The sequence below is a fragment of the Vicugna pacos genome, chromosome 7, assembly GCF_048564905.1.
Source record: "Vicugna pacos chromosome 7, VicPac4, whole genome shotgun sequence".
Classification (NCBI taxonomy): domain Eukaryota; kingdom Metazoa; phylum Chordata; class Mammalia; order Artiodactyla; family Camelidae; genus Vicugna; species Vicugna pacos.
Window position 1 is genome coordinate 12,224,617 of NC_132993.1, and position 21,768 is coordinate 12,246,384.

The 21,768-nt window shown below is 42.9% G+C and overlaps 1 protein-coding gene across 7 annotated transcripts in view; it reads left to right on the top strand.

Annotated features, from left to right (window-relative positions):
* DENND2A (DENN domain containing 2A) overlaps positions 1-21,768 on the top strand; it is an 86,123-nt gene that overhangs the window by 40,777 nt on the left and 23,578 nt on the right. For all 7 annotated transcript variants that reach the window (XM_072964336.1, XM_072964337.1, XM_072964335.1 and 4 more), the window contains 8 exons: positions 1,091-1,212; positions 8,984-9,181; positions 12,100-12,193; positions 12,877-12,927; positions 13,924-14,111; positions 18,134-18,243; positions 19,164-19,233; positions 20,463-20,540. In XM_072964336.1, coding sequence (XP_072820437.1) covers positions 1,091-1,212; positions 8,984-9,181; positions 12,100-12,193; positions 12,877-12,927; positions 13,924-14,111; positions 18,134-18,243; positions 19,164-19,233; positions 20,463-20,540 — 911 coding nt within the window. The remainder of the gene's footprint in view (positions 1-1,090; positions 1,213-8,983; positions 9,182-12,099; positions 12,194-12,876; positions 12,928-13,923; positions 14,112-18,133; positions 18,244-19,163; positions 19,234-20,462; positions 20,541-21,768) is intronic.

A 21,768-nucleotide genomic window follows, 5' to 3' on the forward strand; every position in this document is an offset into this window, starting at 1 on the left:
TGTACCCTTTCCGAAACTGCTGGGGTGTGGCGGTAACAGCATCAAAATTCAGACTAAAATGAAAGTCTGCAATTAAAGGAGTAACTTTGGCCTTGCTGTAGAGAATTCTCTGATTCCAAAATGGGGCTCAGATGCACAGAGTTTGTGTGTGTTTAAACGTGAGTTAATCTTCAGGGAGCATCACAGTTTCAGTGAAATGTCAACTCAAGCCATGTCTTCATGTGTTGAGGGAGAGAAGGGGGAAGAAATGAACTGGTAAGAGGGAGAACCGTACATGTCCCTATGCAAGGGGCAGATTAGACAGATACCCACATACATTCATGCATGTAGTCATCAACACTAGGAAAAACTCTCAAGAAAACACGAGACTTGAGAGAGTGCAGACACTTAGCTGTGCCATTTGAACTGCTGTGTCTGAGCTGCCAAAGATGGGTTCCTGCCAAAGCAGTACGCTTCCCAAATCCAAAGTGGGGATGAAAGCTGGACTTCTCTTAGCAGTGTGTACTTGACAGGGAAGTTTTCAGTTACAAAGAGTGGAAAACCCAGCTGAAGCAACAAAGGGAATTTGTTGGCTCACGTGACCAGAACTGGCTTTTTCTTCGTCATTTCTTATCTCTCAGGTTAGTTCCATTCTCAGCAGGTTTCCCATGATCCATCAGCTCTCTGGAATCCATGCCTTGCAGTAAGAAAGGAGAGCCTGTGTGCACCAGTCCCAGCAAAAATCCTGAGGTTCACTCTGAACAGACCGGTTTAGGTCCTTTGTTCACCTTCAGAGCCCAGGAATGCCATGGAGTGACTGGCTTAGACTTAGGATGCGAGCCCTTCCCAGAACTGGTCACTGAGGCAGGGATTCAGAATACTAAGATTGAAACTCTGAAACTGGGGGTGGAGTTAATCTCAAAATATCTAAAAATGGGGATATAGGGAGTCCCCCAGTGAAAATCAAGGTTTATTACCAAGAGGAAGGCTAAATGGATAGCAAGACAGCAGGTACCCCCACAAGGAGAGGCCAGGATGCTGGGTAGAGATCTGATGAGGAGAACTTCCTCAGTGTTCACAGTTTCTGACCAACTGTTGCCTTTGACCACAGATCCGCCCATGAAGGAAAACCCTTATGAGGATGTTGAGTTACATGGTCGCTGCCTGGGGAAGAAGTGTGTCTTGAACTTTCCGAGTTCTCCCACCTCTTCCATCCCTGACACACCCACCAAGGTATGAGCCCCTAGAGGATTGGTGGGGGCAGACGGGTCCCCAGCACCATGGCCTTGAGCAGGCTGGACTTCCAGGTTCCCCTGGAATGCCAGGCCACCCTCACTGCCAGGCTCCTGGATTTGTACATCAGTAGCCTGCCTCCTCTTCCTGCTTCTGGTTCTCCTGGAACCCTTCTGCTCAACAAGGCTTCCTAAAATATTGTTTTAGCTTCTGGGTCAGAATTCTCCCTATCTGGGTAAATAAGATAGTACATGCATGTTATGCAGCCATGGAGAAGAACGTCCTGACAGAAAACAAATTCTAAAATACAAGACTGAAAGGCAAGGTGCGGAAACAGTATTTCCATAGTATGCCACCAGTGGTGGGTCTTTCAGCAAAAGAATATACACACACGTAAACTATGTTTGTGAATGTACAAGAATTATCTCTGTAAGGGTACCTAAGAATGAATAAGTGGGTACTTCTGTGAGGTTGTCCGAGTGTCTGAGTATCTGGAGGTCAGGAAAGAAGACTGACATTTTTTATGGAATATCTGTTTGAACTTTTGGAGTTTTGTGCTCTGTGCATACAGATAATATTACTATATTCGCATGCGTAATAATTTCAGCCCATTGCCTACAGAACTGAATTCATATTTTTTAGGATAGCATTAAACTTCCTTTATAATTGATCCCTGGGTACCCATTTCCCATAATTCCTACATTCAGAAGCTTCCCTCCAGCCAAAGCCTACTAACCGCCCCTCTGATGCTATAGCCCCAGGATCAGCAAACTTTTTCTCTAAAGAGTCAATAGATAATCTCTGTTGTAAAGACTCAGCACTGCCATTGTAGTGCAGGGCAGCCGCAGACTAAATGCAAACCAGTGAGGCTGTTTCCATAAACCTTTATTTATGGACACTGAAATTTGATTTTATATAATTTTCATGTGTCATGAAATACTACTTATTTTTTTAATTTTTAAAATAAATTTTAATAAATTAAAAAATTTAATTTTTTAAAAAATTATTAAAATGTTAAAAATGAAGCTCTTCTTGGCTCATGGCCTGTACAAAAACAAGTGGTGGGCCAGCTGTGGCCGACAGGCCATAATTTGCCTACCCCTGTGCTAGGTCATTTCTGCCTCTGCCCTTGGCTCTTGTCTGGACCTTTCCTTTCCTATCCTTTAAGGCTTAGCTCAATCAGGCCTCCTTCAGGAAGCTCCCAGGCCATCCCAGCTCCTGGGACTTCTTCCCCTCTGCCTGTCTGTAACACTCAGTGAGCTAAGCATTCATGTCCCACCAAATTGTATATACTCTCTTACCGACATCGTCTACTTTGATGACTGGAATTCTGATTTAAGTCATGTTATATATCTTAGAAGCAGCTCCCCAACTAGAGTGTAAGTTCCTCAAGGTCAGAAATTGCATAATTGGTTTCTTTGTATCTCCCATAAGTAGTTGTTATATAGTGGGTTAGTTGTTGAAGAAATTAATAAAGGAAGGCCAAATCCAGGCTGCAAGTGTGAGGTTAAATCCCATTGAAAGGATCTATTTCCGGCTTAAGAAAAGAGGCCTTCCTCTCTGGGCTCTACTGGAGGTCAGCGTTTGCTGGCAGCGGGGTGGGAGGGTATACACATGAGGCATGATAGTCACAAAGGGAATCCTCCTCAAGAGAGTGGAAGGTGGACATCACCTTTCATCAACAGTTGATCTTACCTACCCAAGTCAATGGCTACAATACTTGCCCAAACCAATTAACTACTGATTTCTTCTCCTGTGGAAAAGAGTGTCATCCTGAATAATCCATGACAACCGATAATTAGCAGATCGTTTCTACTTGCTTTGAAATGTATTGTTTGTATTTTCATTGGAATGTAGATGTCTTCAACATTTGGGGAATCCTTCATTTCCCATAGTGGATAAGCCTGGCTTAGAGGCAGAAGGAAGGCTGTCACACCCGGTCTGCCCCTTCGTGTCCTACTCAGCTCTACCCCACTTCATGCAGGGAGTGAACTGCATCGCCTCTTAGGAACTATGGGAAACATCTACCCAAAGCAGCTCTGCGTGCAGAGCCGGGTGCTCCTCTGTACCGGGAAGTAAAGGCCCTTATCTTCCCTTCCTGCCAGGCTAGAGAAAATCTAGTCCTCTGTCCCCATAACAGGTAAATACACTAGGTAATCATGTCAATAAGAACTAGAAGTCCAGAGGCAGCTCTCCTTCAGAAAGATAGTCAATCTAGTTGCCCAGTGTGCAGGTCTGATTGCCACTGATACTTGCAGGCTCTTCTGGGCCTTTGCGAGTCATCAGCAAGACTGTGTCCATGCTCATTCCTCTGCTTTCCCACATCTGGTGTCTGGATCTTGTCCCCGTTCTGGAGGACAGCTGTAGACTTCTCCACTGCCTCCACTTAGCTCTTCCGTATTCATCTGTTGCATCTGGACTGACTGCATCTAGGACTTAGAACTTCCTGGAGCAGTCTTTCCATGACAACCACCTCTCACAGCCACAGAAAGGCCCCAAGACATCTTTGGGGATTTTTATTTAATTAGGTCATGCCTAGGCCCAGTAGAGAAGTGAGGGTCAACTGGACAGATTTTCCTCTGACAGGAGCAGATGTGCAGCTGGGGGCAGATGTTTACAGACACACAAGGCAAGCTCCTGAGGGAGTTTTCTTTTCTTGCTGTGTGTTACCCACCACTCCCACATGCAGAATAGCTCAGTGACTATAGTAGGAACTCATTTTTCTAATAAAGGAAATCTAGGCTAATATGAAATCGTCTTTCTTATGTATTGACACTTAAGAGGGAAAAAAATCACTAATTAGCATTCTTTGGTCACCTGGGTAGCCTACCCACACCGTCCTCCACCAACAAATCATCTCTCTTAGCTGTAGCTCCGGAGAGGCAGTATCTGGTCAAGTGTGCAGGTGCTGGAGCCTGACTGCTTCCATTCCCACCTTACGTAGACTGCTTGATAGCTGTGTGACTTTGGGCAAATAATCTCGTCTCTGTGCACCAGTTTTTCATTGGTAAATAAGAATGATAAGAGTACACTCCTTTTAGAGGTCTTTTAAGATTAATCAGATTAATTCTTGTAAACTTAGACAAGTGCCTACAATGTAAGTACTATTTATGTGTGTTTGCTAAATATATAGAATTATGCTTTTCAATACGCGTTCTTTTTAAAAATAAACTCATCTTCTAAAAACAGAACACTCTCATTGTAAAATTCTTTTTAGATACCAAAAAGTATAATAAAAAACAAAACTCATCCAAATTGGGGATTTTAATTTTTTCTTTATACTCACCTATATTTTTTTCTATAATATATTGTTATTATGCTAGTGTGTGTGTATGTGTTTTAAAGGTCTTTTTAAAAATTGCATGTAATCCCCACACTAAGAGATAACTACTATTAACACTGTGGTTTACTTCCGTCCAGACCATGTCACACCATGTATGTATGTCCATGTGTGTATGTTTGTGTGTGTGTGTGTGTGTACATAAAAAAAGATTTAGGATGACTTTGTATATACACTTTTGCTGCTCTTTTACATTTATCATGAGTATTTCCCCATGTCATTAATTTCTTTTTAAAAACAATTTGTTTTGAAAAAAAAAACAATTTGTATTGCCTGCATGATATACCATCATTTTAATGTAATGGCATTACATTACATTAGTGTAACGTCCCATTGTTGGAACGAGCGTGTATGCCTTCCTGTGTATTTCTATGAATGTATAGTTAGGTTAGTGTCTATGTATTCATGTGAATACGTATACCTGTGGGCACATATGAACAAATGCAAATGTGTATCGGAATGACATCTGAGTTCTTCGTAGGTGGGAGAGGTCTCTGTAAAAGAGAATAGGAGTGAGACTGAGATAGGTAAGGAGACGGGATATTTTATATTGAGGACACTTTTAGTCTCCTGCTGTCACCCTCCTAAGGCAGTAAGACAGGGACATTAGGGGGCTGGAAAGAGTTAAGCCATCAGCCACCATTCACAGACAAGAAGGGTGAATGAACCCCGGCTGAGTCCAGATAAGCTCCCTCTTCGAGGCATAAGGCACGTAGCTCCCTTGTCGCCCCCTCCTCCCACCAAGATGCCTCCTGGCCAGGGCCTGTCATACTCAGTCTCCTGAAATAACCCAGGAGGTTTCAACAGAGGGTCCTTGTCTGCTTGTCCCTTTTGGACACTACAGATCTTTGGTTGAGTCCATTGTGAATCGAATACTTGTAAGGCTGAGGAGACCCTGGGTGCCTCTACAGCAGAGCTCAGCTCCTCCATAGAGACTCCTCTATTGAGGCACGATAGGATGGGCACGTTATCATCAGGGCATGGTGGTGTGAAGCTCTCTGATCAAAAGCTGGGATCTTCTCTGGACCCTAGTCTGACACAATCATCCTTAGGGTCCTGTAGTGACTTTCCTTTTATACATAGTTCAGGTTTGGCAAACTACTGCTGGTTGCCTGACTTTGTAAATAAAGTTTTAATGGAACACAGGTAAGCTCATTTGTTTACTTGTGCTTTTGCGCTACAATGGCAGAGCTGAGTAGTTGCAACAGAGACAGTATGGCCTGCAAAGCCTAAAATATCTACTATCTGGCCTTTTAGAAAAAGCTTGCTGATCCCTGCTAGCTTCATACCTTCACTTTCAAAGCCCTTCCACAGGCAGTTCTGTCTTCATTGTTGTACCATCTCTTCCGTCTGTTTCACTGCACTTACTCTAAGCTCTGAAGACTCTCTTTGATTTTAATGTTGGCTCTTCCTCACCTCTATCTGTTCTCAGAATGTGTTACATACTTGATAATGCTCTCCCTGACAGCCCGCTAAGTCTTTTCATCAGTTAAGAAGCTAATGAAATTCTACCCTTTCCTGAAAGCTCCCTGGACATTTGGTGGCTGGTTTTGGGTACTCTGGGACACACCAGGGCCCCTTCTGCAGCAATGTGACCGCTGGGAAATGCAGCCCACACACACCTCCACCAGGTCTCCGCACACCCTTTACAAAGTTCGGTGCCTCGCTTTGATTCCTTTCTGTTTTCTTTCTTCTCAGCCCTTTTCATAGGTCAGATCTTCTTTGAACAAACACTATCACAATCTAGATCTCTAGTGAAAACAGATACCTGCTGTTTGCCAACAATTTGACATGAGATTCCAATGCAGTGAAAGAATGGGGACCATTTCCTTGGATTTCACTGCAGATGGGATTTGGTCTTTAAGAGGCGTGTTATTATTCCTTCTGATTGTGCTGGTTTAATTATTATGATGCCCATAGTGAGCGGACCAGGCCAGCCCCTTCCTCCCCTCAGGGCTTGTGCTGAGAGTAGTTGTTGCTCCCTGTAGACCCAGGATAAGACGGAGGAGCAGGCTACTTAGGAAGGCCAGGAGTCTTTATTCCTGGAAATCTTTAAAAAGAAAACATTCTGGAGTTTCTGTTATACACTGTTTGGAACTAAACAAGAATGGGGAAATCAGTGGAACAAAATAAGACTATTCTATGAGAATTTAAGATATAATAAATGTGGCCTTACAAATTGTTAGAGGAAGAAAGCCTCACTTATTAAATGGAATAGGGATAAGTTAGCTTGGGGAAAAATTGTTTTAGACTAACATACAATAAAATAAATTACTGATGCCTTAATGAATAAAATATGTTTAAAATAAATTAAGAAAATCCCAAAGAAATGAAATTAAATATGTATCAAACCTTTAAAAAGATACCGATTTTCTAGGCAAAGAAAGAAGAGATTAAATTAATCACAAACGAAAAGATGAACAGATTTGCGTGCATAAAAATGTGGGAAAAACATACTTGCAGGAAAACTGACAAATAGTTCATATGTGTTCTATATGGAGAGTTCATCCAAAACAATAAGAAAAACATGGGGATCCCAAAGGAATAGGAAAAGAACATAAACAATATACTAAAGAAAAATGCAATTAGGACATTAAAGTATGAAAAAATGTCAATGTCATAAGAGAGAGGGAGAGAAAAACTTACACTGGATGCCTATTAGGCACTCTGCTAGATGTTTTATATACCTTTATCTCATCTAATTCATTAATTAATTTTTTTAAAAAGAGACATTGCAGCTATAATTATGGTATCATAAAATATGCATCTGGAAGTGCCTTTAGAGAACATGTAGTCAAAGTGGTTTAAAATATTTATTTTATTAATTTTTCTTATTTTAGTGAATAGTTAGTATGTTCATAAGGTTCATAATTTAAGGAGTATGAAAAGTGTCTGTAAAAAATCTTTCCCTCACTCCTGTCTATTTCTCTCCCCAAGAGCAACCACTGTTAATTTCTTGTGTACCCTTGCAGAACTAGTCTATGCGTATACCAATTTCTATAGCTCCTTCAAATGCACACAGACATCAGCATACTATACCAACTATCCTACACCTTGCTTTTTATGCTTAATAATATACATGTGAGGGGGGAGGGTATAGCTCAAGTGGTAGAGCGCATGCTTAGCATGCACAAGGTCCTGGGTTCAATCCCCACTACCTCCGTTAAAATAAATAAACAAACCTAAAATTAAAAAAAAAACAAACAATATACATGTGAGAGAACCTTCTATATAAGTACTGTAAGGTTTTTTCACACCTGCATTGTATTCCACTATATAGGTGTACCATGATTTATCTGACCACTTCTATTGATGGACATGTAGGTGATTTCCAATATTTTGTGCTTATAAACCATGGCACAGTGTACAGTGTACTGTGTACTTTGCACAACATGACTTTTCTTGTACAATGTAACTTTGCACAAGTATGAGCATATCAGTAGAGTAAGTTCCTAGAGGTGGAATTACTAGATTGAAGAGTGTGTACATTTGTAATTTTGTTGACACTGCTAGATTGCTCTCTATAGAGGTGTGGCAATTTCCTCTCCTACCAACAGTGTATGAAAGTGTGAAGGTGATTGTGTCCCCTCACTTTTTAAAAAATTTTCTGTGGGAGGGGAGATAATTAGGTTTATTTGTTTATTCATTTTTAGAGGAGGTACTGGGGATTGAACCCAGGATGTACGCTAAGCATGTGCTCTGCCACTTGAGCTATACCCTCCCCAACCCCTCACTTTCATCAGTACAGTGAGTTATTGAAGTTTTTCATCTTTGCTAATCTTTGAGTGAAAAATATTTCTTCAAAGGAGTTTTTTTAATTTTTTTTTCTGATGAGTGAAGCTGAATTTTTTATATGAAAATCATTGTATTTCCTTTTCTGTAAACTTTCAGTTCTTATCTTTTGCCTGTTTTTCTTTTGAGTTGTTAGTCTTCTCATTAATTTGTAGCATGTATTTAAAAAATGAGTTCTATAAGTATCAAATTTTTCAGATTGGTTTTTTGTTTGCCTTTTGACCTGAAAGCAGCTTGTTTTTGGAAATAAGATGCTGAAGCCCAGAGAAGTGAAATTCCTTGTATAGAAGGCACTCAGCTTGCCAGTGGCAGGGTCAGAGCTATGTTTAGGTCTTGTAACTCCCAGTATGTTGTGTCAGAAAGCCTCATTTGTAAAGGTGAAGAATTGAGCCAGGCGAGTTCTCACTTGTCTAAAATGAGAGACTGGGTTAGACTTGCATCCTTTATCATACTAATTTTCCATAATTGAATGTTAAGTGTTCATTGAGCACTTATTAGCATAGACAAACTCTTGGAACATACCCTTGGGAACACAGACCAACTTCCCTTCTCGATCTCGTGGTCTCCATCACTGACATCACCTCTGATCTCTCCCTTGCTATGTATTTACTCTTCTTTTCTCCTTTTCCCTCACAACAGTCATTGTCCAAACCTGCTTTTTTCCGGCAAAATTCAGAGAGGAGGAACTTCAAACTGCTGGACACCAGGAAGCTGAGTCGGGATGGAACCGGGTCCCCTTCCAAAATCAGCCCTCCCTCCACACCCAGCAGCCCTGACGACACTTTCTTTAACCTGGGAGACATGCAGAATGGCAGGAAGAAGAGAAAGATACCCAAGGTAAGGCTTGCAGTAAGCTTCGTGTCAGATGTGCATTCCCCCTTCTCTGCAGAGGAAGGCTGCAGAGGAGTCTGGGCAGAGAATGAATCACTGGGCCCTCTTCTCCCTGCTCCGCCGCAGGCCAGGGAGACACGGTGAAGTCAGCAGGCTGAGATTGCTGGGCCTGTGTCATGTTACTCACTGTGGTCCTTTACCCTTCCTCTTAGCCATCCCTCTGCGTGCTCCCTTTAGCAGTTTCTGTGGAATCCTGTGTTTCTTTGGCAGCCACCGTAGGCAGCACCAGATACCACACGACTCTCTCTCTGAAACAGACTATCTTCCAAATGCGCTTATAGTTAAAAAATATTTTTCAACTTAAAAAAGATTTCTAAAAGGGCCAACCCTTCTAGTACTGAACACTTTTAAAACAAAACTTATGTCCTTTTAAAGTACAATTATGTGAAAGCATGTTTAAAGTTTTCCTCTCTGGGGAAAAATTTTTTTAATTAAAAGGAACAAAGATTTATTGACTAAAGTATATATTGGCTTCCACTTATTCCATGACCTGATTTAAAATGAGAAAAACCTTCCCTCTCATATTATTTATGCTACTCACATTGCACTCATGAATTGTCTTGTATGATAGCTGTGAATGCATCTCGGTCCTTCCTGTTAGCTTGTAAACTCCCTGAGAACGGGTGCCATGTCCCATGGATCTTTTTATCCCTCAGAGCTCCTAGTAAAATCCCTGGTACATAGGAGATGCTTAGCATTCATTCAACAAATTAATAATCAACAAATATTTATTGAGAACCTACTGTGTGCCATACAGGTACTGTGACAGCAGTAAACAAAAGTGACAAAAATTCCTGCCTTCGTGGAGCTTACATTCTAGTGTTCATTGTATTTGAATAAATGGAAAGATGTTAACTATATTGTAAATATCTCCTTTCTAGTTATTTTTGGATATTTTGGGGGGATTTTGAATGGGTTTAAAAATCCTTTCTTCCCCCAAAACAATTTGACCTAGCAACTCATTTGTTTATCTATTTGTATTTTTAAATTGTGATATACATAACATAAAACTTACCATTTTAACCATTTTTAATGCATATCAGCGGCATTAAGTACATTCACATTGCTGTGCAGCCATTATCATCATCATCCATCTCCAGATGGATGCACTTTTTCTTCTCCCCAAACTGAAACTCTGCACCCATTAAACACTTACCCCATTGCTCCCTTCCCCCAGCCCCTGGCACCACCAAGCTACTTTCTGTCTCTCTGAATTTGCCTATTCTAGGTACCTCATGTAAGTGATATCATGCAGTATTTGTCTTTTTGTGACTGGCTTATTTCGCTTAGCATAGAATCCACAAGGTTCGTTCATGTTGGAGCATGTGTCACAATTTCCTTCCTTTCGAAGCCTGAATAATACTCCATTGTATGTCCATCCCACATTGTGTTTATCCATTCATCCATCAGTCGACGTTTGGGTTGCTTTCACTTTCTGGCTGCTGTGAATAGTACTGGCGTCTCATTTATACCAATAATTTCTTCCATGGTAAACTGGGTCAGTGCTGTATCCCACTGGTTAGAACATGCATGAAAAGAAGAGAAGGCCCGTTCAGGAATGTGAGCGCTCAAGGAAATGGCTGGTTCGTAAGAGCAAATACAAAGAACTGCCGCACGGCAGGGATTTGGTGGAGAAGGCAGAGGCCTCATTCAGGTCAGATTCGTGGGTAGGGAAGAGGAGCTCACACAGAGAGCCAGCAGGGCCAGGGCTGGGCTGCCCGTCAGGAGCCAGAGGGCGCAGGTGCGCGAGGACATGGCAGGGCAGTGTCAGTGATAGTCCGCACAGCTGGGGGGACAGGGCCTGGGCCCGCCACAAGGAGACCTTGAGAATAAGCCACCCTCCCCCCCTGCCAGGCCAGTGCTTGTAGAGTGGACCTACTTTAAGGGGCGGATCAGAGGAGTGGAGGGTGGAGATGGATGTTAGCAACTGTGCCCACCTGAGTACCCATCACCCAGTTTACCATAGCACATCCCCTCTCCTGTTCCTCCCAATGTATAAAAGAATTTAAAACTTTTCAAGGTAGCTTACAAACACAGCTCCTCTTTGAAGTCACTATTAGGTTTACCTCAACTGGGCATGGGTAGACTTCCCTTTCTCCCAACCAGGTGGAACCCAGGAAGCTTCTACCCCTGAGAGTTGCAGGTGGTGCTGAAAAGCCTGGTGGGAAATGACCTAGGGCTTCAATCACCAGACGGTTCTTCTATAGTCAGCCTGGAGGATGTGCTTCAAAGTAGAGGTGTCTGCTGAGTGACTCGGCTTCTGAGCACCAGGAGAGGTCATGAAAGGCCTCAGCAAGCCTGGAGTGAGTGTATTCCTCTGTAGAAAGGGCAGCCTGCCATGTGCATGGCACTGCTCCGTGCAGTCCCAAGCTAGGATTTGTCATCCATCACTGCTCCCTTCCTGCTCAGGGCTGCCGAGACACCCCTTGGCATGGTTCCCATGAAGGGGGCCCTGCCTGGGAACATTTTTTTCTGTCTCTTCCTTTTCTTGTTTTGTTTTGGGGTCAAAAGCTCCTTCCCAAACCACAGTGACATTGCAGTATGGGAGAGGGAGCAGCCATCACACCATTAGCCAATGAAATTGTCTTCCTCTGTGTCTCAGTGGGAGTTGTTAGCAAATTCAGACAGCTCTCACTCATACATCAGCAAGGCTGGCAGCCTTCCTTTAGTGTTCTTGACAGTCTGATTCCTATCTGGCAGAAAAGAATGATTGAAAGACACCAGTGGGCCAGTGGGAAATGTCTCCTCCCTCCCCTTTCCTTGGCCCTCCACCATCCTAAAAGAAAATGGGCAGTGAAGGAATCCCAGTTGCATATGGAAAGGAGACTGCTAACAATGGCTTTTCTCCTCCCGGTGTCTGGCAGCTGGTGTTGCGAATCAATGCCATTTACGAGGCCCGGAGAGGAAAGAAACGGGTGAAGAGGCTGTCCCAGTCAACAGAGAGCAACTCAGGAAAAGGTAGGACCCCACCACCATACCTCCTCTCCCAAGAATCTGAAAAACAGTCATCCTAGAAGTGGTTTCCTGGAGTTGGTTCGCCAAGAGGAGGTCAAATTAGGGCTTTGTAAATGCCTCCCACCATCCTTGGAACAATTGAGGAGCCAGGAGCTCAGGCTGCTAGAGTGTCCTCAGATCCTCTCTCTCTATGCATCCATCAAGTCAGCCCAGTGCTGCATGCTCTGACCTCACCATAGAAGCAACGTTCTTTGCTTAATATGCGTAAAAGGGGCCAGTGTCTTTTGCTGTATTATTTGATATAGGTACCATCTATCTGAACCAGAACTAAATTAAATTTGCAATACATTTAGTTGGGCAAAGACATAGTTCATTACATTTTTTTTTGTTTTTTTGATTTTATTTTGTTTTTAGGAGGGCGGGGAAGTAATTAGGTTTATTTATTCATTTACATATTGATTTCTAATGGAGGTACTGGGGATTGAACCCAGGACCTTGTTCATGTTAAGCACATGCTCTAACACTGAGCTATGCTCTCCCCCTGTTACATACAATAGACAAAAAGAAAACAGCCCCTCTGAACTAGAAATCTTGGATTTGTGCTGCTGCATATAAAAAATTTCCTGCCTTAGAAAAACTCACATTTGCAACTTTCTTTCTTTGGTTGTTATTTTTTTTTTGTCTAGTGACAGATGAGAACAGTGAGTCTGACAGTGACACCGAGGAGAAGCTGAAAGGTGAGGAGAGCAGTTGCTGTGCAGAGCGCGTGTGGGGACCAGAAGCTGCAAAGGTGGCCTTTCCACTTAGTGTGAGGGACGGGACAGAGCATCCTTGCACGAGCTTGCTAGACAAGGCATGAACGTCTGAGGGGACAGGGGCCCACAGGGTGCCCAGGGGCGGGTCAGTCCTGAGTACCTGTGTAAGCTACAACACTGCTGGCCTGGGGCTCCAGGGACCTGGGCTCTTGCCCCACTCTTGTTAAAATGGCTGTAGGATCTGGAGGAAGTCACTTAAGATCGAGGGCCTCTGGTTCCTCATCTGTCAAATGAAGTAGCTGAAATAACTGGTCCCCATGAAACTAAATTCAGTGATCTAGGTCTAGGCTTTAGTGAGTCTTCCACAACTTTTCCAGCCCCAAGGGGATGCCATAGAAAGCTGTAGTCCAGGGCTGCTGAGTGAGGTGATGCGGACCCGTCCGCCCAGTGGCCCCGCCTCATTCGCCTCTAACACCCACCTGCTCCCTGCCCCACTTCCAGGATGAAGAAAGTGGTGTCCATTGCACACTGGTGGCAGAAAAGAAGGCAGATGGGAGTTCTTGGGTTAGTCAGGTCTCTGCCAGTTGAGTCACATGAGATGTTTACAAAGCTCCTGGCTCCAGAAGCTCTACGGTCTGGGTTTTATTATGTCCCCCAAACTGACAGAGGAACCCAATGATTACTCAAGCCGGGGACCCTAGTCCAGACAGCAAGTCCATGGTGGCGCAGAGGCCCCCCACTCCCGGCTCCTGCACCCCGATTAGCCTGGCGGCCTGTCGAATGCTGCTCCTCCCAGAACTTTGGCAGGGATCCTGAATAAAGAGTTTTGTACTAATTTGTTAAATATGAGAACACTTGTTTGGGATTAGAAAAAGTACTTTGAGCTGGGAATTACATAACCTGTTGCAGCTCTGTGCGGTTCCACATGGGGAGTGAGTCATTTTCAGGCGGTATCTCTCTCTCTCTCTCTCTCTCCAGCCCACAGCCAGCGCCTGGTCAATGTGAAGTCACGCCTCAAGCAGGCTCCGAGATACCCGTCACTGGACCGGGAGCTCGTTGAGTACCAGGAGAGGCAGCTCTTCGAGTACTTTGTGGTCGTGTCTTTGCACAAGAAGCAGGCCGGGGCTGCATATGTGCCAGAACTCACCCAGCAGTTCCCTCTGAAGGTACAGGGTGGGCCAGGCCTCGGCCACTGCCAGGGACTGCAGCATTCTTGCCAGAATCTTGCTGGGTGGGATTCATGGTTTTAGGCAGGAGTCTGAGGAATATTTAGTCTAATTAAGGTGTATCAAATGAAAAAAGACTGCTGCTGGAGAATTTGGGAGGTCCGAGGAGGTATGAGATTCAAGAGTCAAAGTAGGGACAGAAACACTTATTCATTTCCTGTGGTCACTATGCTGACTGCACCATCTTCTTCATCCTCCCCGTCTCCTTTTCCAGCCACATCTCTTCCCAACCTGTACTAGAAGCCTCTTTCCGTCAACCACACAACTCTCCCTAAGTAATGTCTTGTTTGTGTCCATGCTCCACATCTCTGCATGCACCGTGTGCCTCCGTATGAGTGTCTGCACAAGAATCCTGTTCTGTTCTAACGTGGGTCATGGCTCTGTGGATTTCACTTTACTGTGTATCATGGCACCCAAAATGAAATGGCACCCAATAAAGCCTAAAATGGCACGGCCAAAGATATATAAATTATTCCTAAGCTTTGACATCAGTATTAAAGAGCTTCCACCACGTTCTCTTTCAATTCAACCAGAATTTATTGAGCCCCTATTACATTTAAGCTGTTTTCTCCTTGGCCCCAGGGGATTACAAAATGTGTTTCCTGTCCTCAAGGAGTTTACACCCTGACAGGAGGGCATAAGAGAAGCCTACAAAGACGCACAAAGTACAATGTGGCAGTCCCTGTGCAGTTCATACAGTGAGTGTGCTCAGAGGTGGGAGGATGAGAGCTCATGTCCTGGTCCCCCAGGGCCTCCCTTTGCTGCCACCACCCAAGCATAACCCCAGCATCTACCAAGGCCCCGGTCCCGGCTGTCCCTCCCCTCCTCTCCTGGGCCAGCCTTCCTTCTGTCCTGCCCACTGGAGTCCAACACAGAAATCAAGTCCTCTCCGTGGAGTTAGGATGGAAATACATATAACTGAAGTAAACCATAGGCACCAGCCCTCCAGACTGGCGCTTACTCCACTTCTTCCACCTGACCTTCAGGCAGAATCCCCTGTGGGTTTATACATTAGAGATCAGGTCTGCCAAGCTCCATTAAAATACCTGCTATTCTGCAGTTATCTTTATGACAATTCATGGAGATTAGGATATTTTCCAGCCATCTGTGATTGCCTGTGTTTGTCAGAGATCTCTCGTGCCACCTCTTATCACTGTGTTCATGTGTGTAGAAGGTTATGTACGTGCACCTATGGGTTGATAACTCATATGTTGATGACTGTGTGTCGACACATGTGCACACACATATCTGTGTGTGTCATGCGTGTGGTCTGAGTGTGAATGCATCTAAATGGTGACTGGGCCATGTTGAAAAGTGCCAGAACCCACTTCCCGACAGACCTACTCTTCAGTCCTCTAATGCTGTTTCCACTGTGGAGAAATGTCCTTGTTCCTTCCTTGTGAGTCATGTATAGTTTGGGGTCCTTCACTTTGTGGTGATTAATGATCCCCTCCAACAACTACACCCAGCTGGCATTTGCTTCTCTGTGAGGCTCTCCAAAGGTAATAAAAAATTATTGCTTTGGTAATAGTCTGAGCTAGTGAATTATCAACTCAAAGACTGTTCCAGGATCAACTGGAATCTTCTGGATCATGGATGGAAGAGAGAGCTATTATATAGAAAAGAAGGAGTAACTGTTCTGAAGAAGAAAAACCAGAGGACAGTTAACGATTGGCTTTAAGTCTATATATGGTGACTGTGTTTCATTCATTGATACTTGTCTCAATCATTAATATTAGTAGCAGCTTTAATTAAATTTGATGTAGCCTAAGGGGACTCATACTAGAAGTGGGTTTTCAAGTTGAAAGCCATCAGCCTGGTGCTCTATTCCTTTGGATGCTCTCTTCAGAGACCTCTTTTCTCTGACATTTCGTGACCTTGGGAAGGCTTGTAGATCCTCTGTGAAGTAGTCTACAGTACTGCTGGCCTGCAGACGTCAGAAACTGTCTGCGAGACTGGTTTAAAGTGGAGGTCAACAGCAAATTATGAAAAAAAATAAGAAATTATGGAAAATATTATAGTAAGAATTTAGGATAACATTACAGTTTCCTAACTTTAGAAATTCAAACTCCGCTTGCTTCAAATGTCTGATATTTCAAATGACTGAAGATGATTTTAGCATAATTTATGTTTCTTTCACTATTCATAAAGGAAATTTAACAAGTGTAAACCCATCAACAACAGCACAACAAAAAGCCAGAAATTCTTCCTAACACTTTAGAAGTATGAATTTATAAGCAAACTATGCTAATTATAAACTATTCCTTTTTGTTTCCCAAATTTATACCTAAAATGACTTTTGTTTTTCAACTGAGCCAAAAAAAAAAGCACATAACATAAAATTTACCCTCCCAACATCCCCAAGTGTACAACATGATAAGGTTAACTGCATGCACATTGTTGCCCAACATATTCCCCAGAATGGGGTGCTTTTTAAAAGCACAGATACCTGTTCAGACACAGAACAGACAGATTCATGGTTTTAAATATAATCTCTAAATCAGACTTTATTTATTTGTTCTCTTTTGAAATGAGATGATATTCATCCAGTCTGTGATGTGTCAGATAAATCAGAGTGAGAGAGAAAGACAGACTACAGATTAACATCATTTTGACTCCTACCTAGGATGATTCCATCCTAGCTGTGTGATCATGGACAAATCACCTAACTTCTCAGGGCTTATTTCCTTTTCTTTAAAATAAGAGCATCAGACTGGATGATGTACTGTTTTCCTTTAGTTCTGATGTTCGAGGACTCTCAAAGTGAGTTAAGTTTCACCATATAATTTAGCTGGATATAGTCACCAAAAAGTATTGTCAAACATCTTTGTCTAGATTGAGGACGACAGCTTTGCCTAGGCCCTGAGGCTAGAAGGCTGGATTTGAGGCTCTGCCTTGCAGACTCATGAGTCTTCGATTTGGAAGTGAGGGCTATGACAGTTTTTCCTTATTGATTAAAATACTTACATTTCAGTAGTTTGGTGCAGCCATGGTGGAAATCAGTATGGAGGTTCCTCAAAAAACTAAAAATAGACTTACCAATGATCCAGCAATCCCACTTCTGGGTATATATCCAGAGGAAACTCTAATGCAGAAAGATACTTGCACCCCAATGTTTGTAGCAGCACTATATTCGATACCCAAGACATGGAAGCAACCTAAATATCCATCAACAGATGACTGGATAAAGAAGTTGTGGTATATTTATACAATGGAATACTACTCTGCCATAAAAAAGAATAAAATAATGCCATTTGCAGCAACATGGATGGACCTGGAGAATGTCATTCTAAGTGAAGTAAGCCAGAAAGAGAAAGAAAAGTACCACATTATATCACTCATGTGGAATCTAAAAAAAAAAAAAAAAAAAGGACACTATGAATTCATCTGCAAAACAGAAACAGACTCGCAAACTTAGTAAACAATCTTATGGTTACCAGGGAAAAGGGGTGGGAAGGGATAGATTTGGGAGTTTGAGATTTACAAATGCTAGCCACTATATATAAGAATAGATTTAAAAAAAGGTTTGTTCTGTATAGCACAGGGAACTATGTTCAATATCTTGTAATAACCTCTAATGGAAAAAAATATGTAAACGAATACATGCATGCATATTTATGACTGGGACATTGTGCTGTACACCAGGAACTGACACATTGTAACTGTACTTCAATTTAAATAATTAATTGATTGATTTCAAATATTTATATTCCAGAATATTAGGCATAGAGAACATTTCTCTAAAGTATACTGTTTTTTTTTTTGCTTCCACTATGATACTATAGTTGAAACTACTCGGGAAAAAAGCCCAGTCAGACTCACCTGCAAACCCTCCTCAAGAGTGGAGGTTAAGGCGGCAGTCAGACCGCGGGAAGGTGGGAGACATGATCTCGCCAAGCATCTGCCTCACTCTCCTATGCTGGGGTTGATTCTCCAACCCTCTCTTGCCCTTCTCCCTGCAGTTGGAAAGGTCTTTCAAGTTCATGAGAGAAGCTGAGGACCAACTGAAGGCTATCCCCCAATTCTGTTTCCCTGACGCCAAGGACTGGACTCCTGTCCAGCAGTTTACCAGGTAGGTGCTGGCATCACCCCTCCCCACCCACAAAAACTAAAGCGAGAACTAGAGGGGGTTGTAGGTGGCAGACCTAACAGGGCACTTCTCCTGTCACGTGATCCTGGTGGGCCCGAGGGTAGAAAGCTCCCCTATGGGAGTTTTTAAAACTTCCCTGAAGACAAGAATCACCTTGCTAAGTATGCAGACTCCTGGGCCTCCCGTTCCATCTGGGAATATGGTCCCTAAGCTGTCATGATGGGAAAATATTTTCTTAGCCTGGGAAGATATTGCCCGTCACCAGTCCTTGTCCATGCTCTGGAAACATTTCTTCATTAGTTCATCCAGCGGTTACTCAGGTTGTGGTGAGTTTACATTTCTGCTCTAACCCATGTTGTTGGATACCAATATTTTTACTATCAGATGTTTTAGCAATTGACCAAACTCAAGAGGCTCCAAATCCTAAGCAATTAAGGAATACTAAGTTCCTTGAAGTTGGCCCAGCTGTCTTGAAGGACAGTCCAAGCCTTGGCTGTGAACAGACAGTGCCTGGGAGAGCTGTGCCCTCTTCACCTGCTCCCTTGCCGAGTCACATCCCTGATAAGCAGATGCCACCTCCCTCTCAGGCTCCCCATGTAGAGGCCCAGTAATGACTGCTGTGTTTGTGTGATAGGATGGCCAGGTGATAGAATTATAGGAGAGCTATGGGTGAAAAGAAAATTTCTCACGTCCTCTCAGGACGCAGTGACACTTTAGATCTTCCTCTCCCTGACACAGACTCTGAAGGTGTAGGTGACCAGAGTCCCAGCACAGAGTGGGGCAAGCAAGACAGAGAGCAGCCCTTTTTGACAGCCTCCTCCAGAATGTCCCCTGGTTGCTCACTGCGATGTGTCTTTTGTTTTGTTTTGCTTTGTAACACACTTTTGTTTTCCCGACCCCAGTGAAACATTCTCATTTGTCTTAACTGGAGAAGATGGGAGCAGAAGGTTTGGTTACTGCCGAAGACTGCTGGTTAGTACATCCTGCTCTCAGTCAGCAAGAACCCTGTGCGGGGCCAGAGCTGGCTTCCTAAGATTTCATCCACCATGTGCTGCAAGAGAAGGGACAGGAGGTGTAGCAAGTTAATCAGGGTAGTTAAAAATGTGGAGGAGTATTTGGGGGCCCACCTGAGTCTTAAATGGTAAGAGTGTCTGTCTCCTTGGGGAGGAAAATATTTTCTCCATTGTTTTCCAGGCCAAATAAAAGACTTAAGCCAAATGTCTTTTCTAATAAAGTGTGCTCAGTAGACCTTGATAGCTTAGAAAGAACATTCATAATAGTCGTAAGGGCAGGAGAAGGATGGTTTTTATTATTCACACCACAAATAACTTGTCTCCTTCAGAGCATTAACCGTTAAAACTCAGACGCTTATTCCAATGAAATGACTATGCCAGAACAGTTTAGCACTTCTCTTTTTGAGGGCCATTTTCGGGAGAATCCTCAGTAGTGGCAAATCATTTTCCACTGAGATTATATTTTAGTTTTATAAATAGGCTAATATAATTTAGAGTCAAGAATAATGCATGGCACATCGTGGCTGTTCAGTAAATATTTGCTGAATTAGTGAATAAAAAGTATGGATAATAATTTTAAAAAGTTAAGTGGGTAATAAATTTTGTTGATATAATTACTTCAGAGTTTAAGTATTGAGATTGATTTCCTTTTTGTTTTGAAAACTAGCTTAAAAATCAGTTTCCAAAAAGAATTTTCAGAAGTGATTTCTCATTTGGAATTATTATAATAAACATGTGGCCTCAAGGTAACTGCTTGGGAGGAACTACAGTGATTTGGGTAAACAAGTTAAGCCTTCTTATGTTACGGTTCTATAAGCCACATTGAGCACCTACTATGTGCACAGTACTCTTAATTTGGTCCCTTTGGGAGATATGTACTATGTAACCAGAAGTGCTTTCCACCTGTAAGATGGGGTATTAGTAACTACTTACCTCACTGAGTTTCAGAAGCTTTGGTGTGTTGGGGGAGGATATAGCTCAAGTGGTAGAGCTCATGCTCAGCATATACAAGGTCCTGGGTTCAATCCCCAGTACCTCCTCCAAAAATAAATAAATTACCCCCCCCCCCAAAAAAAGCTATGGTGTGTGGAAATGTCTGGTACACAATAGCATCGTGTCAAAAACATCTGGGGTCTTTCCTTCCCTGGAGCTGGTAACACCCGTTTCCTTGTGTTTCACTCCAAAAAGCCTGGTGGCAAAGGAAAGCGTCTCCCTGAAGTTTACTGCATCGTGAGCCGCCTGGGATGCTTCAGCCTCTTTTCAAAGGTGAGAACTTGGACCTCAGAGAAGGGAGGAGGAGAATGTAGAGCAGCGCCCAGGAGGACGCAGGAGACACCCCAACATCCAGTGTTTATCATCTTATTCCCCACCTGTTTTCCTTCCCACTTCCTCCTCCGCACTTCCTTGAGCCTCCTCTATTCTGCAATCACTGGGACAGGAAATAAGAGTCAATGAAGGTCAAGACACAGAAAGTGGGGCAGAGGGGAGTGGGTCAAAGTAATTGCAATTGAGGATGCGAGAGGCAGAGGATCTTCCCAGAATGTTCCATGTGTTTTACTTTCCTTCTTCTAAGCATTGTCTCTTGTCATAATATATGTTGTATATATGTGTTGTGTGTGTATATCTGTTGTGTGTGAGATTTATTATTGTAATACTGCTCTAAGTCTATCAAAATCTTAATATAATTTGGTCCTTTTTTTGGAAAGTGAACCAAAATATCAAGACATAGGAATTGCTGTGTTGAATTGACTCATCTACCCCAGTCTTCCAAATTGGTGTGCAGGAAATAATTATTAAGCTATATGATGCTGATTTCAAGAAATAGGTATCATTTGCTTCCTGTGTTAACCAGACATGAATATCTAATCCATGAATTTATTTTAAGTCCTTCTTGAGTATTTATTTCAGTCTGAGATTTCTTTTGGGGAACTGAAGTCCTGTGTTTACTGTCCATGGATGTAAGCAGCACTTCCTAAAAGCATTCTGAAACAAAAATCTGCCCACCTGCTACCTTAATTCAGAGGAAGCCCGAGTTATACTGATGTAGTGTGACTTCTTGGCATGGTAGAGCTTGTACTTATATGCAAGTCTGATTGAAGTAATTAATGGTATCTGTGTAATCTGAGTCATGGTCTTACCTCCACTCCACCTAAGGTGGTAATCCTTGTACGTTACAGTCGGTCATTTACAAGCTCTAGCAGTTATGCATCGCTGCTTATGCCAGTCTTTCACATGGGTTTGTTTAAACATGAAAATAAGGCTCTAGATCACAGTCTTTGTTGTTGTGAGAATGCGTATGAATGCCAGGAATAAAACGGCTCATGTGAGTTAGCCCAGCACCCAAGTTGGCTTTGGAGTTCGCATAAGCTTCATGGCTGTGTCACGGGCCACGGATGCAGGGCAAGTAAACGTGCTAACATCCTCGTGTGACACACGATCCTGCATTTTCATGTCAGTTTTGTGACCGCAGATTTTTTAGGAGTGAAGTATGAAG